The sequence below is a fragment of the Leuciscus leuciscus genome (genome assembly GCF_965113295.1).
Source record: "Leuciscus leuciscus genome assembly, chromosome: 5".
NCBI classification, from domain to species: Eukaryota; Metazoa; Chordata; class Actinopteri; order Cypriniformes; family Leuciscidae; genus Leuciscus; species Leuciscus leuciscus.
This window is the reverse complement of record NC_138729.1, coordinates 48,037,475-48,053,592: the sequence shown is the minus strand read 5'-3', so window position 1 is coordinate 48,053,592 and position 16,118 is coordinate 48,037,475. Positions and strand designations below refer to the sequence as shown.

The 16,118-nt window shown below is 37.4% G+C and overlaps 1 protein-coding gene across 1 annotated transcript; it reads left to right on the top strand.

Annotated features, from left to right (window-relative positions):
- Positions 1 to 9,112: 9,112 nt before the first annotated feature.
- Positions 9,113 to 15,376, top strand: gdnfb (glial cell derived neurotrophic factor b). Its single transcript, XM_082171182.1, has 3 exons — positions 9,113 to 9,349; positions 10,150 to 10,389; positions 13,635 to 15,376. The coding sequence occupies exons 2-3, from the start codon at positions 10,176 to 10,178 to the stop codon at positions 14,054 to 14,056; spliced, it is 636 nt and encodes a 211-aa protein (XP_082027308.1). The 5' UTR covers positions 9,113 to 9,349; positions 10,150 to 10,175; the 3' UTR covers positions 14,057 to 15,376.
- The last annotated feature ends 742 nt before the right edge of the window (positions 15,377 to 16,118 follow it).

Below are 16,118 nucleotides of genomic sequence, written 5' to 3'. Positions count from 1 at the left end.
CTTTATCATTCATCAGTTCATATCAACATTAAACTAAACAACAGGAATCAACATTAGACCAAAAACAGATCTTGCAGAAACAGCTAATAATTAGTTAATGTAACTCATTCAGTGGTGTTGATGAGAAAGGTTGTAACAAGAAAAAAAAGGAAAACAGAAGCATATAAAACAGGCCGATTTTAGATGCATTACAGATGATGCTTGTGGACAAGGTCAATGCTAAATGTCTCGCTCAGAGTAAAAAGTTTGATGTCTACAGCGCTGATGCACAGTTGTGTGTGTGTGTGTGTGTGTGTGTGTACTTGTACAACTATCTTTGTGAGGACCAGTTTGAGTTTTAGACCATTGGAGTGAGGACAAAGAGAGTAAAGTGAGGACATTTTTGCCGGTCCTCACTTTCTGAGACCCCTTTAAAGGCCTGTTTGAGGGTCTGACTTGGTTTTAGGGATAAGGTTATTATTAGGTTAAGAGTCGGTTTAGGGTAAGGGTTTGGGTTAGGCACTTAGTTGTGATGGGTAAGGTTAGGGTAAGCGGCTAGAGATTGCATTGTGTCAATGAATGTCCTCATAAAGATAGGTGTACAAGAATGAGAGAGAGAGAGTGTGTGTGTGTGTGTGTGCGTGCGTGCGTGCGTGCGTGTGTGCGTGCGTGTGCGTGTGTGTGTGTGCGTGTGCGTGCGTGTCGCTGCAACCCGTGACAGGAAGACAACACCACAATCAAACCACAAAGATGGCTAGTGAAATATCCTATGGCATACTATGGAAGTTAATGGGGTCCATCTACTGTTTGGTTATTCTGACATTCTTCCAAAATATCTTCTTTTGTGTTCAACAAAGAAACTCACCTAACCAACACAAATATTAGGAATTTATTGCATTATTGTTTCTACACTGTAAATGTGATTTTTCAAAGCTGTAAATAAAACAAAGATTACTGGATTGCATTTTACAAGAAAATACTATGTTTTTGGTAACACTTTACAATAGTCTCATTATAAATAAATAAACCGTATTGTAAAGTATTCCCATGTTTTTCTACTTTTACAGGTTTACTATTACAGTTTTTCTAAAATGTCATGTGTAGTTCAACGTCATTTTACTTGCTGTTTCTTTGTAATTAGAGACATTTAGACCTACTAGCATTTCTGCATGAAAATTGTGGTAACACTTTACTTAAAGCCTTCATATATAACGCATTATAAAAGTATTGTAATGCACCTTATAATGCATTGTGTGGTCTCATGAAAAACAGTTATAATATAACACTTATGTATTTACATTTAGAAAGTATAATGCATTAAAACATGACAAACAACCCATCTCAGATGTAACAAGGAATCTGCAAAAATTATAATGCATTGTAACTTTGGCTACAATTATTTATGAAAAGATGCAATGCATTATTAATGTATTTTATGAATACCTTTATAATGCCTCATACATAAAGGTTTTAAGTAAAGTGTTACCAAAATAGTTTCTACACCAGATGTTTTTCAGTGCATCCCGTGATCCCATCATCAACTCTTCCCTGCAGTGGTTTCACAGAAACACATTATTTATTCCAAATGCATCACTTTCTCCTTTCAGATCATTAACAAGATATTGCTTTCCCCCAAAATAAACACACATCAAGACATTTCACTTAAAAGGTTTGTAGTCATTAGAGAAATCGAGTAATTTGAGTCTGACTAATACGCTCTTTGATGCACGTTCCATGTGATCTTGGCTCTGATATTTCTGTTATGATTTGCAGGTGTTTGTGGCGCAATTAAAATACTGCCTTCTGAAAAGAAACCAATCTGAACCGAGACTAATCTAAAAACAGAAACAAAGCATGTTACCAGAGCACAGCGCAAAATTAAAACATAATGCACTGTGAATGTAATGAAATGAATGTGAAATACGATCTCAAATACACAGAGCCATAATAGATGTAACAGACAACTTAATTTAGGAAGGAATTTAGGAATTTTGAATTATCTCACATTAATTTTTATCCCATGAAACTTAATACAATATCTGAAAACACTTTATAATAAGGTTCATTTGTTAACATTTAGTTAACATGAACTAACAAAAATCCTTTTTTTAAGCATTTATTAATTCTAGATAATGTCAACTACAAAAAGACAAAATAATATTTTGTATCTAATATAATATTGTATCTGTTAATATTTAATGGGCCTGCGCTAACTTGAACTAACAATTTATTTTTATTAACTAATGATAACAAAGATGAATAAGCACTGTAACAATGCATTAACTAACAATGAGCAACATATTTATCAAATGTTAATAGGACCTTATTGTAAAGTGTTACCTGATATCATTTAGATAAAGTAAATTTAAAGTTACTTTGCATTTTTATCACAATTTTGTGTAAGAATGTCTTAACATTTAGAGTCCAATTCAGTGAGGAGTCAAAAAGAGATATAATCCCAGCTCCAATTACTTCCGTTTCATACATCACCCAAAAATATGAGCAAGAGCATTGCATGAATAAAGTCAAGAGCATTGCATGATTCTATCAACACGAAACGCACGTGTGCTGGCGTGTGTCTTTCTCTCTCTCTCTCTCTCTGTGTGTGTGTGTGTGTGTGTGTGTGTCACGGTCACACTTTTGTCTTGTCGCACATGAATGGTTTAAAAGCATTTGCATGAATAAGAGCGGGATCATATAATGTAATATACACTTTTTTATTATTATTCTGATTGGATAATTATTCAAGATCGAGGCCAAGCCTTATGTATATTTTATGTAGCACAAAAAAAACAAAACAAAAACTCCCATCACGGAGTCCCTTCTTTGCCCCTCTCTGTGCAAGGCCCCCTGGACACGTGCTTACCCGTATGGTAGATCCAGGCCAGATTGTGGGATACGATATTTAGTGCATGCTATTCTGAACACAGCCCATGATTTACAACTTGCAATTGCTAGTCAGAAGCAGCAGGTACTATGAAAAGAAAATAATAATAATTTTGAAACTCATATATTTATTCTTTTGGCAACTTTTAGCAGTATAGATGGACCCAAATCTGCAGACATGAACTTACAAGCCACAATACTTGATTGATTTAACGGGATCCTTAATTCGAGAGCAACCCAGAAAGATATCATTAAGGAATGGATTTTTAGGCAACAGAAAACGGAGTAACAAAATTGGAATTGATGTTTAAGTTTGTGTGACGTAAGAAAACCTTCCTCTGTGACCAAAAATGTCTAATTTTCATTAACAACTTTGAGTCAATACAAAGCAAAGAGAAAAGGCTCCAGGCAAAGATCGTTTTCAACAGATGATGCAATCAAACTTATAAGAACATTACATTTGCCCAGAACAACTTCTAATAGTTCACTTCTACACTTTCAATCCTTCCACTGTCATAGGGTGGAACCTTAAGGTCTGAAACGAAACCGACCAAACTTGTCTATACGTGGCTGTAGACTTTAGTTTGTCTTTTAATAAATCAAGACCACCAAATTAAATATCGCTTCCAGTTTCTTGGCTATACCACTAAAAAGCGCATTAAGGTTAAGCATCTCCATATACCCAAGGGTACCAAAGGGACAAGCACCAATTTGAAGCATTTCATCTAAAGTGTCAGTTATCAGAGGGCTTGTTTATCTGAAATGACTGATGGTTTTCATTACTCTAAATTGTTGGCTACGGGCATTGGGCATGAGATCGTCCGGAGGGCATATGGAAGTCCCATATACAGCGCTGACCCTGCTGTATGACTGCGACCTCAGATGTCTATGTGACAAATCACCTGTACATCCATCCACCGGAATAGCCGAAAAGTTTGTCCTGGGTGATTATGGGACATAAAGAAGCTCAAAAAAGTATCCAGATACCTGATGCATTCTTAAAAATGTGTGAATGTCTTGTCATTAGTTAACAAAATGGTGTCATTTATTATAAAGAAGACAGGTCTGATGGAAAAAAAGTAGGAATAGTTCAAAATGAAGATGAACTTGAGAAGAACTGACTTCATACATTCACCGAAACTCAACAAAACACCAGCTGATTTAAAGACCTTGCGCAAAAATGGGGAAAAGTTAGTGAAGATAGCCTACTGTATTTAATGCAATGACATCAGACATGTGTGTGTGTGTCCAAATAGCCTATTTGTTGGGGTCAGTGTATTGCATAATCTAATCATCATTTAAAAAAAAAATATGACTAAATTTGAACAAAAGAACAGCAGTGATGAAAATGACACTCACCTGACTTCCGTGCACTAGACTTTCTTGCGCAGAGAGCGATATTCCACATCCACACCAATGCAAGAAGCAGCATCACTCTCCTCTGGAGGCGCATTTTCAATCCTTTATGATTTTGGAAATACTGATCGCGTCGATTTGAGCTTCAAATGCTGTTGTTCCTCATTCTAAACTCCTATAGAGAATAAAAAGCGCTGAATGTTCGGTGTAGCCTGTTGCAGGTCTTTATATGCACGCTGAAGCCGGTCTGATGCGATTAATGTCTGCTGGAGATCACACACACACACACACACACTCCTCGTGTGCGGGCCCTCAGGAGACCCGACGCGCGCGATCAACTCTGAACAACTTCTGCATCCACGGAGCGCCACGACACACACACACCCGACGAGAGTCCGTGAATCACAGCCAGACGCAAAGTTTCTTCTTATTCCAGAGTGTGTTTGAGCGGAGCAGTGAGGAGAGAAGGCTGGGACACTCGGAGTTAAGAGGATAATGGTCTAATCTACACAGATGGAGACTTGAGCTCGCTTCAGTAACTCTGACCAATATAGCAACACGGAGACTGGTCGATACAACACTACAGCACACACACTGAAGGATGAAGGAGGGAAAGTTTCAGCGGTAAAGGTGCAGATGAACGGGGATGAATGACATTAGATCAACTTTATGGTGGGTATTAAAACCACACAGATAGATAGATAGATAGATAGATAGATAGATAGATAGATAGATAGATAGATAGATAGATAGATAGATAGATAGATAGATAGATAGATAGGACTCTTTTTACACAGTTGTCCTGTCCATGTTTTCTCTCCTCTTCGTCCTCCTTGAGGATATGAGGAATGTCTTGCTCTATTCTACCGGAAATTGAGGAATTCAGATTCAAAGCAATCATTTATTTTATAGAATTGGATGTTTATGTCAATCATCTGGATTATCTACATTGTTTTCCCTGCTAAAATCAGAGGAGATCTGAATTGAGTTTGATGATTAATCAGCCTGATTAGTGACAACATTCACTGTGATTACTGACATTTTAATTTAGTCCACACACACGCACACGCACACGCACACACACACGCACACACACACGCACACGCACACGCACACGCACACGCACACACACACACACACACACACACACACACACACACACACACACACACACACACACACACTTAAGACTGTTTCATCACATAAACCCAAATATATATATATATATATACAGTATATATATAATGTTGTTCTAATGTTGCATATATTACATTATACAACATTATATTTAATCAAATTTTTTTTTTTTTTTCTTAAAGTGTGGCTTCTTACGGTTTACAACAGGTGATAAGAAGGCTTATGTAATACCTGTAATGTACATGTGCTGCACTTCAGACTATTGACCGGAAGAGGGAGTCATATGCTAAAGTGCTGATTCTAAAACATCCGTTTATCAACAGTTTCTTGTTGAATATTCACTATTTTTTTGTCCAATACATTTCCAATTGTACTGAATTATAATTATAATGATTCCAGTTAATATATAGGCCTATATGATATGAAAAAATCCTCACAATCTGACAGAAACACATCACATACAGTACGGCAATGCCTTAATGGCCGAGATAGGAGAAAACAGACAAATTAGCAATAATAACAGGCGATCGGATTGGATAAATCTTGAATATGGTTAAAAAGAAAAAGATTCTGCAATCGGATTAGATCACGTTTAGGTTTTTGGTTTCATGTCGATCTGGATCAAACAGTATGTGTTGTTCAAAACTTTTCAGTATAGGATTGTGATGATAACTTTGATCCAAAAAAGCAGAAGGATGAATTCAGGGTGGATTCCGGGTACAAATAATGTAATGAAACTTTCAAATTGGTAAAATAATAATGTTAGAATATAGGGTGATATCAGGTAAAATGGGCCATCAGGTAAAATGGGCAATTTAAGGTTTGTGAGTCCCAGCCCCTCTGGAATTTAGAGCCAATGACTGCAAAGGATTTCAAACTGTTGTCATAACTGTGCTTAACAAGTAACAGGTGATTTGATTGGTTTATGGTTGCTATGGTGGGCGGGGCAATCATTCTAATCAAGACTGCACCAGAAAGCTGCATGGTAAGTAGTCTGGCATACCAAATGTGACTAAACTATTATAAGGATGATAAATCTATAAATAAAAAAAACATGCACATAAAAAAATATGCATAATATCTGTCTTGATGGCATCAATCAGAAATAATGTTGTTAGTTTGGTATCTGAACATATTTTTTGATAAGGAGATGATTTTCTTGGTAGCCCAATCCAAAGGAAAGAGAGAGGAAGTGAGAGGACAAGAAAAGATGAGAGAGGAGACAAGCAGAGGAGACAGAAAAAGAGAAAAGAAAAATCTTTTCATCACACACACACACACACACACCAATTATCAATTTTGAATGAGATTTTTTTTTTATTTGTACATTTTGTTCTAAATGTGTTCACACACACACACACACACACACACACACACAATAATCACACACACACACACACACACACACACACACACACACACACACACACACACACCAATTATCAATTTTGAATGAGATTTTTTTTTTATTTGTACATTTTGTTCTAAATGTGTTCACACACACACACACACACACACACACACACACACACACACACACACACACATCAGTTCACTGATCTATATATGCTGTTCCAAAATGACTTTGTTTAATTGCAATTGCAATTTGAATATGGGTTTGACTTTGCACCCAAAATGTTTGTTTTTTTAATAGAACAATATTAATATGTTTGTTTAATACAGTTTAAATGTTATGTGGCTGTATAAGCAATTGTGTTTTAAAATTAAATTTGATTGTAAATAAATATTTCCCTTTGTAGTTTGACTGGCCCATTTTACCTGAAACTGCTCATGCAAAAAAAGTTGGCACAGCTAATGTTTCAAGAACTGTAGGGCATAAATAATTATATTTTATTACATCATTTTAGCACAAAATTATCAAAAACAGTCATTATTAATCATAAAAACACATGGAAAAGACATATATGGTATTGTATTATTGTCCCAAACGATTTACCAAAAAGTGGCCCAATTTAGCTGATATCACCCTATAGCATATTTATACTTAATATTATACATAAACTTAATTTTTGTTGAATCATTAACAGTGATAAAGTAGATAAAGTACGCATAAGGCTATCTATAATGTCCTTCCGTACCTACATAAAAAAAGAAAAGATTTTGTCCCCATAAAATAATCCCCTGCCAACATCAAACAAAATTTAAATATTTAACTTGAACAGTTTTTAACACTGTAGGCTATATTGATTACAATGACACAATCATCAGAGACAGTCAATAGCAGTTTCTAAATAGTGCATCCCTTATTGCATATACATTTGTTTGTTTTTATTTATGTGTGGTTCAGATGAGGAGCTACGGAGATAGGAGGAACAATTATCTTTCAATGTTTTTGCATTCTCTCACAAATGTTTTTTTTTTCTCTCTCTGTCACCATGTCCTTGTAGGGGCTCCGTAGGGTCTGACTGTTTAAAGGAATTGGAAAATTAAAGCGAATGTTTGCATCATTTTATTTTGCTATTTTCTTTCTCTTCAAATAAAAACACTTAAAGGACTCTTCTAGCCCACCTGTTGATCTTTTCATATTGTGATATGTGATCCCATTTAGTATGGCAAGCCGTTTTATCTTAAATTGTACCCAGCGTTACTCGTCGTAATTGCATTTTTACTAGTAAGAATTCAATTAGAGAGCTCTACAATTCAATTCTTACTAGTAGCAATTACAATTAGAAAGCTCTACAAATACATTTTTACTAGTCATATGTCTCCATTGACTTCCATTCATTTTTAATTACGGAGCTCTTAGTAACAATTGAATTGTTACTAGTAAAAAACGAATTAAAGATATGTATAATTGCAGAGCTCTGTAATTGAATTAAAGAGCTCTGCAATTGCATTCTTACTAGTAACAATTCAATTGTAGAGCTCCGTAATTAAAAATGAATGGAAGTCAATGGAGACATACAAATTTATTTGTAGAGCTCTCTAATTGTAATTGCTACTATAAGAATTTAATTGTAGCGCTCTCTAATTGAATTCTTACTAGTAAAAATGCACTTACGACGAGTAACGCTGGGAACAATTTAAGATAAAACGGCTTGCCATAATTTAGAGCACTAGTAATCCAGATTTGGACATCTGTACATTTTAAATGCACTGCACTGTAGACTATAGACCGGTAGAGGGAGCGTGTGTCATGGAAATGAGCGCTGATCTCAAGCTGGAAGTGGAAATCCATTTATCAACAGGTTTTTTTTTTTTTTTTTTGCCAAACAAATTATAGCAGGTAAGTTACTTTATTGTGTATTTTATCCCTTCAGCACGGACTTCTTGTGAAACGAGACAATAGATCACTTGAATATAAATAATAAAATAATTAATATGTGAGAAACGGCAAACTAAATTATCATAATGCTGCTTTCACGTGCTATCGGACATTTCCTACTTCCCACTTCTGAAGTCGTGATTACGAGATCATTTAAATTTTGACTTGAAAGGGCGATCCTGTCCCCCTTTTCTTTTTTACCAAGGGAACTAGTATTTACGATAATTCCGATAGCACGTGAAGGCAGCATACATTTCATAATAGAGCTACTGCATATTTATCTTTAGCGATCTTTCCAGCACGTTTAATAATATCCAGGACAGGAGGCGGTTTGCTTTGTCCATGATGTCACTCAGCGTGTTTTGACTGAGCGCGCGAACTGTTCACGCGCACTGCACGTCGTCACAGCTGGCGCGGGAACGAACTGGACCTGAACAATTCAATAATCAATTCAATTAAAAACCATAATCTGATTATTGAAGCGGATGTATAGCAACACTAATTTATTTGGTATCATATGTTAAACCGCCGTCAGGAAGAGGCTGATGTAGTTGGTCAGCGATGATCCCTGACAGCAGAAGAACATTAGAGTCAGCTGAAAGGAAATATAATATGCGCTGTTTTTATTTTATAAATGTTTTCGGAAAGCACCTTCGGCTCTGTGATCATCAGTGCTGATGGCAGGATACACAGAGCTGAACTCAGGTGAGTGGATAATCAGACATCTTTTTCAATGTTTTTTTTTAAAGCTTCATTGATCACTTTTTTTTATTTATTTTTTTATTACGTTTTAATTTTAAATTGTATTTGGGTCTATATACTACTATTTATTCTACTACTAATGGTGTTAAAGTTGTGTGTATTTTTTAAAACTTAATGTTAATTGTTTTGGGGCAATATCAAATTTAATAATAATAATAATAAAGTTTTATTAAAATAAATTATGTCAGTTCATTTAGAAAGTGCTTTTTTAGTAGCTATTGGCTAGTTGTGGATATTTTTAATTTACTTAGTAATAATTTACTTTAATAATAACAACATATTAAGTTATATATTTGTGATTATTTTTGTCGTCAAAGTGCCTTTTTTCATATAGTGGCTAGTTGTGTTTTTTTTAAAGAGGTGTCTGGGGTAATATAATAATTACAATAACATTATACTATCAGTTAAATAATAATACTACTAATTAATTGTTATAATTATTAGCCTACATGAAATGTAATTCCTAAGTGCCTTTTTCGCAGTAGCTCAAACTTGCACTTGCTTGACAGAGAAATTAAGTAAATAAATAAAAACAACTGACAACCGCAAAAAAAAGCAATATATCTGTCTTAACTGATATATTAATTTAACGTTTTCAATCATTTTTTCCAAAAAAGGTACAAAGCTGGGCTGTCTAAAAGTATGTGATAGAAATACAATACAATAAAGGCTGCAGTTTACTCTAATAAAACGGTCTGACTGAACTTCATGTGTGTAATGTGAGTTTGTGCTGCTCGACACAGGCTCTCTGAGCTGAGGAGAGAGGAAGATGAAGATCTGGGCTGTGATGCTGGCGTGTGCACTGATGCTGAGCGGCGTGTCGTCTGTCGCGCTGCTTCTACAAAACCCCAAAAGAGTCGGACACACTCGCTACTCACAGCCACACACTCAGTGTTCTCAAAGACTGGACCTGCTGAGAAAAGCAAACCAAAATCTGCCTGATGCTCGAACGATCAAACATCCGCAGCCAAGAAGTCACTCAGGTCAGGACAAGCTACTTGATTCTTATTATTAAATAAATAACAGTCACACGAATACACACAGGTGTGATAAAGCGCGTTTCAGGACACACCTGATACTGTTGTGGTGGTTGAGTAAAGAAGTTTCAGGTGACCCATTGTACCTGGGCGGGACACTAGACACACACTACTCCAGTTCTATCAGCTTACAACTCATCTCCGTTTAGAAAACCTGTATTTTATCTGGTGCCCGTGGACAAAAGCAGTATTGTTGCTAAAAGCTGTCAGAATAATGCAAACTATATCACGTTATGGCTCTTTGATCGCTCTACTCGCACTCTCATGGTTGTAAATGGGGGGTACCGTTTCACAAAGCACATCAAAACACTACCGTCTTTACATACTGTCAAAACACAATGTGCAGTGCACTTCAAAAAGGGTCATATCATTTATTATTATCAGTCCTTTTTGTTCTTGAGGTCCCCTAACCAAGGGTTTCTCCAGCAAAAATGAAAGATTTAGTTTTACATGCATCTAGTTTGCGTTCTGTCCAACAGTCCTGTCTAATACGTTATTAGATAGAGCTGTTATACATAGAAAGTAGACAGTAATGAAAAGTTATAAGCGTATGACGTGTGGTTGATGTCCAGTGTTGCTGAGCAGAAATACATAATCATGTTTCTCTTGGTCCACTCAAAGTTGCGTTGGATGTTCTCCTCAGCGTAAAGGTTAAGAGGCCCATCTATCACAGGTTTCCATGTTCGTATAGTTCGTTTCTGGAGTAAATATAGGCTGTAATATGTGTGTTTACACAGCCTTTTTTTAAATGACGGGTGCTGGTGTTTCCCGTGCGTTCGGCCAATCAGCGAACACTAACGTCACGGATAGTTCCTACAGTGCTGGTTTAGACCCGACTCTGAAGTAGGAGCTAAATTAGTTCCTCTAAAAGGAGTTCCTAGAACTAAAATCGTTCCTAGTTTCTGCGGTTCGAACACGGCAAAATCAGGGAACTTCCGTCAATAGTTCTAGGAACTATGAAAAGGTTCCTCCAGTGCGAAAGCCCCTTATTTCAATCACCCCTCTAAACGTCACTCTCATCCGGGTCATGGCACCAATGTAACCGGTCCTACTCAACCCGCTCTGTGCTGCGTTTCCCTGACAACGACGTAACTCGCTGCTTAACTACCATAGTGCGATGCATCATTGAAGAAATCGACTAGATAATCACGACTAGATGTTTCCCGAAACCGTATTGTTTCAAATTGGTCGTTTAACCACGTTGGTTAATGATGTCACACAGTTCTTGGAGTAATAACTTCTTTTAATGAATCTGTTTGAGATCAAATTAACACTAGATGTTTTGCTATAAATTACAGACATGGCATCTGAGGACTATTCCTCATTTTTCTCAGTTATTTTGCTTTATTCTCAGATTCAATCATAGGCTCGTTCTTACTAGATCACGTTCGCACATGCGCACTCATCAAAAACGGTGCTTTAAATCTCGACAAACTAAAAGACGTAAATTACATTTGTATGTATTCTAAATAAAAGATACAGGTTGTACTGAATGTCATGTTTGCTTGTTTTTCTCAAGATAAGGATTTATTGAGTCCACATGTCATGCAAATGTAACCGAGCTTTTGTATTGGGTTCGCCTAAACACTTTTGGATAATAAAATAATGAAAACGAGACACAGAAGTTCCATGAACGGTGCACACTCTTTAATCTTTCCCGCGTCAACCCCTGGTCATCTTATGCGCATGCCCATCTCTCTTGCCTACGGCAAGTCCCAAAGGACAGAATGTGTTACACACACGTAAACGCAACATTCCTATAGCCTTAACTTCTATTCAGACTTTAATCTGTTACATAAACAAACTATGCTTCTAACCTCAGGTTGAGAGCAACTTTGCAATGCTTCTTGTGAATGTTTGTTGGAACTATGGTTTCGGGAAACACAGACTTGTTGAACTATGCTGATAACAACGGAACTTGTGACCATAGTTGCTTTCAGGAAACGAACCGGCATCTCCAGCATGGTAGGCAGCCGCGCGAACAAGAACACTGAAGACATTCGCAGTCTCTAGCATCAGTCACTAGCGCTTCTTGAGGCCAGAGAGGTTTACACGCACAGCTCTATCTAGCTTGCCTCTATTACATTTACACGACAACGATGTACTAAAAATGTAAATGTTTTTCCTGTGCGTTTTTGAAAAGTTTCATGTACAGATGACAACGTGGTCAAAATGATCATCGTTCACATGGATCTGCAAAAACGACTAAAAACGCTGTATTCTGCTGCCAGGCCACTAGATGGCAATGTCACTTTGTAAAAGAAACACTACGTGCCTATAGATGAATATCAGATGATGTCACCAATGTCTCCTCACTGACGTCACTCACTTCTAAAACTTGTCTGTGTTTGTGTTTGTTTGTGGCTCGCGCACAGTTCACTCGGACGCGCGCTTCAATGTGGAGAGACTCTCTATTCGTTCCGGTGAAATTACAAAACAAACTGCACACAAACGTGTCCCTGCCTGATATACAACCACTGATAAACATAATCGGTTTTGATAAAAAAAATTTTTTTTAAATATGAGTGCGGATTAGAACCCAGAACCTCTGACACGCTTGGCAAAAGTTCTGCCCCTGGACCATTTAAATACACGCTTAAGATAGTTGGATCAACATATAATATCATCAGATATCATTGAATGCCAGGATTGGTAGTTCGGTAGCAGCGGACAGAGGCTTGAGGTACGCATCAGGTATCGCGTAGGGATCACACCCTAACGATATTATTTTTTGAAAGTAGCGTTTCTTTTCATGGCAATCGAGGTGCGAAATGTTGTCTTTCGTAGCCATTTACTGTATCCGTACGAAGCTGTAAATAGTAGCAAGCTAGCTAGTTAATGCTTGTCAGTACCATAGACAGTACTCGAGGTACTCAAGATGGTGGCAGTCAAGTGGAAAAAGAGCGGATGACGTAAGAGGCCACGTGACTGATATTCATGTATTGACTGAACACGTACGTCACTGTTTTCACAAATTCGCATTTTTGTAGTTTACAGGGAGACAATATCGGTATGGTTTTCCAAAATTTTTACCTAGGGGGCATTTAAACGACATAATGATGTGACCCTTTCAAAGCATGCATATACACAAAGAGAATAATCTGTCTACATAAAACTTCCTTGGTCTGGTTCAGACTGTTCAGATGTATCTGTAGTGTAACTGTGGGAACATCTCTTTCCTCTGTCCTCAGACAGCTTGCCCACTCCCGACTCAGCCTTCATCCACAGATTCAAGAGATCTCTGAAACGGAGAGGCTTCCTCCGTAACAAGATGGACAGAAAGAGGCCGAGTCGTGACGAGAGAGAGAGAGGAAAAGAAAGAGCATGTGCACTAAGACAAGTCCAGCTGAAAGTGTCAGATCTGGGTTTGGGCTACCGGAGTCAGGAGGAGATGATGTTCAGCTACTGCAGCGGCGTGTGTGTAAACTCACTCACGAACTACGACAAGATCCTCACCAGCCTCGCCGGCGGGGATAAGAACATTCTGCGCAGCTCCCCTCCCACCGCCTGCTGTCGACCCGTCCAATACGACGACGACCTGTCCTTTCTGGACGACAACCTGATATACCACACCATGGAGAGGCACTCGGCACGGAGATGTGGCTGTGTCTAAGCAGCTGTGGGAGACGATGACACAAGACAGGAAAATCAATAGAAGCAATTTCAGGTTATCACATGTGTGAGTATGACTTGGTTGAGGGAATCATGAGGGAATCAGAAGATACTGGATAGGGAATTTCAAGAATGAATGCAGGATGTTATAATACACATACAGCATGGTCTCCTCAACAGGGTTTTTAAATGAGACATTTTGTGTGCTGCGTGTTTTAAAAAGTTCTTATGTTGTCTTTTTGACCTTTAACCTCCACTAATGTGGAGAATTTGAATTTTCTCTGATTGCAGGTGAAACTCGAAAAATTCGAATATCGTGCAAAAGTTCATGTATTTCAGTAATTCAAATTAAAAGGTGAAACTAATATATTTAGTATATATAACTATATAAATATGCATAGAGACAGAGCGTATTTAGGCCACGCCCACACCCAGGGGGAAAACAAACCAACCGTCCCCATTGACTTTGCATTGCGAGAGGCTGCCTCCTTGTCATTTCTTGCTTCTAACAAAAGACAGAATAATGCCTAAAAGCTGCTGTGGGACAAGGTGTACAGCAAAGAAGCTAAAAAACCCAGAAATAAGTTTTTATTAGCTCTCGACCCCAAAAAACGAGTGTTTAGTACATAAAAGTGGATACAGGCAGTTGAGACAGAGCGTCACGTGTCTCATTACTCTGAGAACTAACGTACGCCCGCCGGAGGAGACCGTAATCGGCAACACAGGATAGTTTATCTTACAGAAATATAATATATAAAACTGACATTCGGATATTTGACTCACCAGTGACCAAATGTTTAACTTACTGCACACGTGGTGTATTTTAGTGCATACTGAGTGTCAGGATCCCACAATTTACCCATTCGTTCCAGCCTGTATCCACTTTTATGTCCTCAAACGCTCGTTTTTTGGGGTCGACAGCTTATGAAAACTTATTTCTGGGTTTCTTAGCTTGTTTGCTGTACACCTTGTCACACAGCAGCTTTTAGGCATTATTCTGTCTTTTCTTAGAAGCAAGAAATGACAAGGAGGCAGCCTCTCGCAATGCAAAGTCAATGGAGACCGTTGGTTTGTTTTCCCCCTTGGTGGGCGTGGTCTTCAGATTATGACGCGTTGCGCTCTGTCTCTATGATTATACTTTTCAGAGGGCCGACATTTCTGTATTTAAAATCCTTATTTTTTTATTGATTTCATGTAATATTCAAATTTTCTGAGATTTTGAATTTGGGGTTTTCATAAGCTATAAGCCATAATCATCAAAACTATAACTTTTGCATGATATTCTAATTTTTCGAGTTGCACCTGTATGTTCAATGTTAAAAACAGAACCCAACTGAATTATTTGATAATTCATTAAACCCTATTTATATATTTAAATACCTATTTATGTGTTTCCCCCCTAGTTATTTTTTCATTGTTATTAATTCTGTTTAATAAAAAAAAAAAAAAAAAACGTTGTTTCACAGTTTTCAGTCAGACTTGAGGCCGGTTGCATAAACTGCTAATACTTAGTCTTGCAAGTTAGTCATCAATGTTTTTTCTTTAAGACAGTGACATAAAAACGATTGGTCTAATAATTGAATACCGAAAAGCAAGACTGATTACCCCTTGACTGAATGAAGAGCTTGGGTTTGTGGAAGAAAGATGTAGAAATAGAGTGATGATGGAAATGACTAAAAAAGAGACTGAAACCAGAGATATGGAGCGTGTTCGTGACCTGATCTCTAATTCAGAGTTCACGTTTCGGCCACCGCACTCACCCTGTGTCATCACACACCACACAGGACATCATTAATACACCCGCCAACAAGAAACAGCCTTGTTAATGCCATTACCTCAACATGACAAACACAGGCGCAGGTCAAGAGTAACATTAGTCATTAGTTGCTGTAAATCTGTAATGTGAGCACTAGACAGAGGGAGGGAGGCTGGATATACAGGGCTGGTCAGAAATATTTGCCACCCTTGGTAAAAATGATCAAAGATGGCTGTTAAAAATAAATATGCATTGTTTATCCTTTTGATGTTTTTATTTAATTTAATTTTTTATGCAAAAATCTAAC

Bases quoted from the DNA above. Each gene is read 5' to 3' on its own strand.
- gdnfb (XM_082171182.1), top strand. From the start codon at position 10,176: ATGAAGATCTGGGCTGTGATGCTGGCGTGTGCACTGATGCTGAGCGGC. The intron at 10,390-13,634 runs GTCAGGACAAGC...CTCTGTCCTCAG, and splicing joins GCAGCCAAGAAGTCACTCAG to ACAGCTTGCCCACTCCCGAC.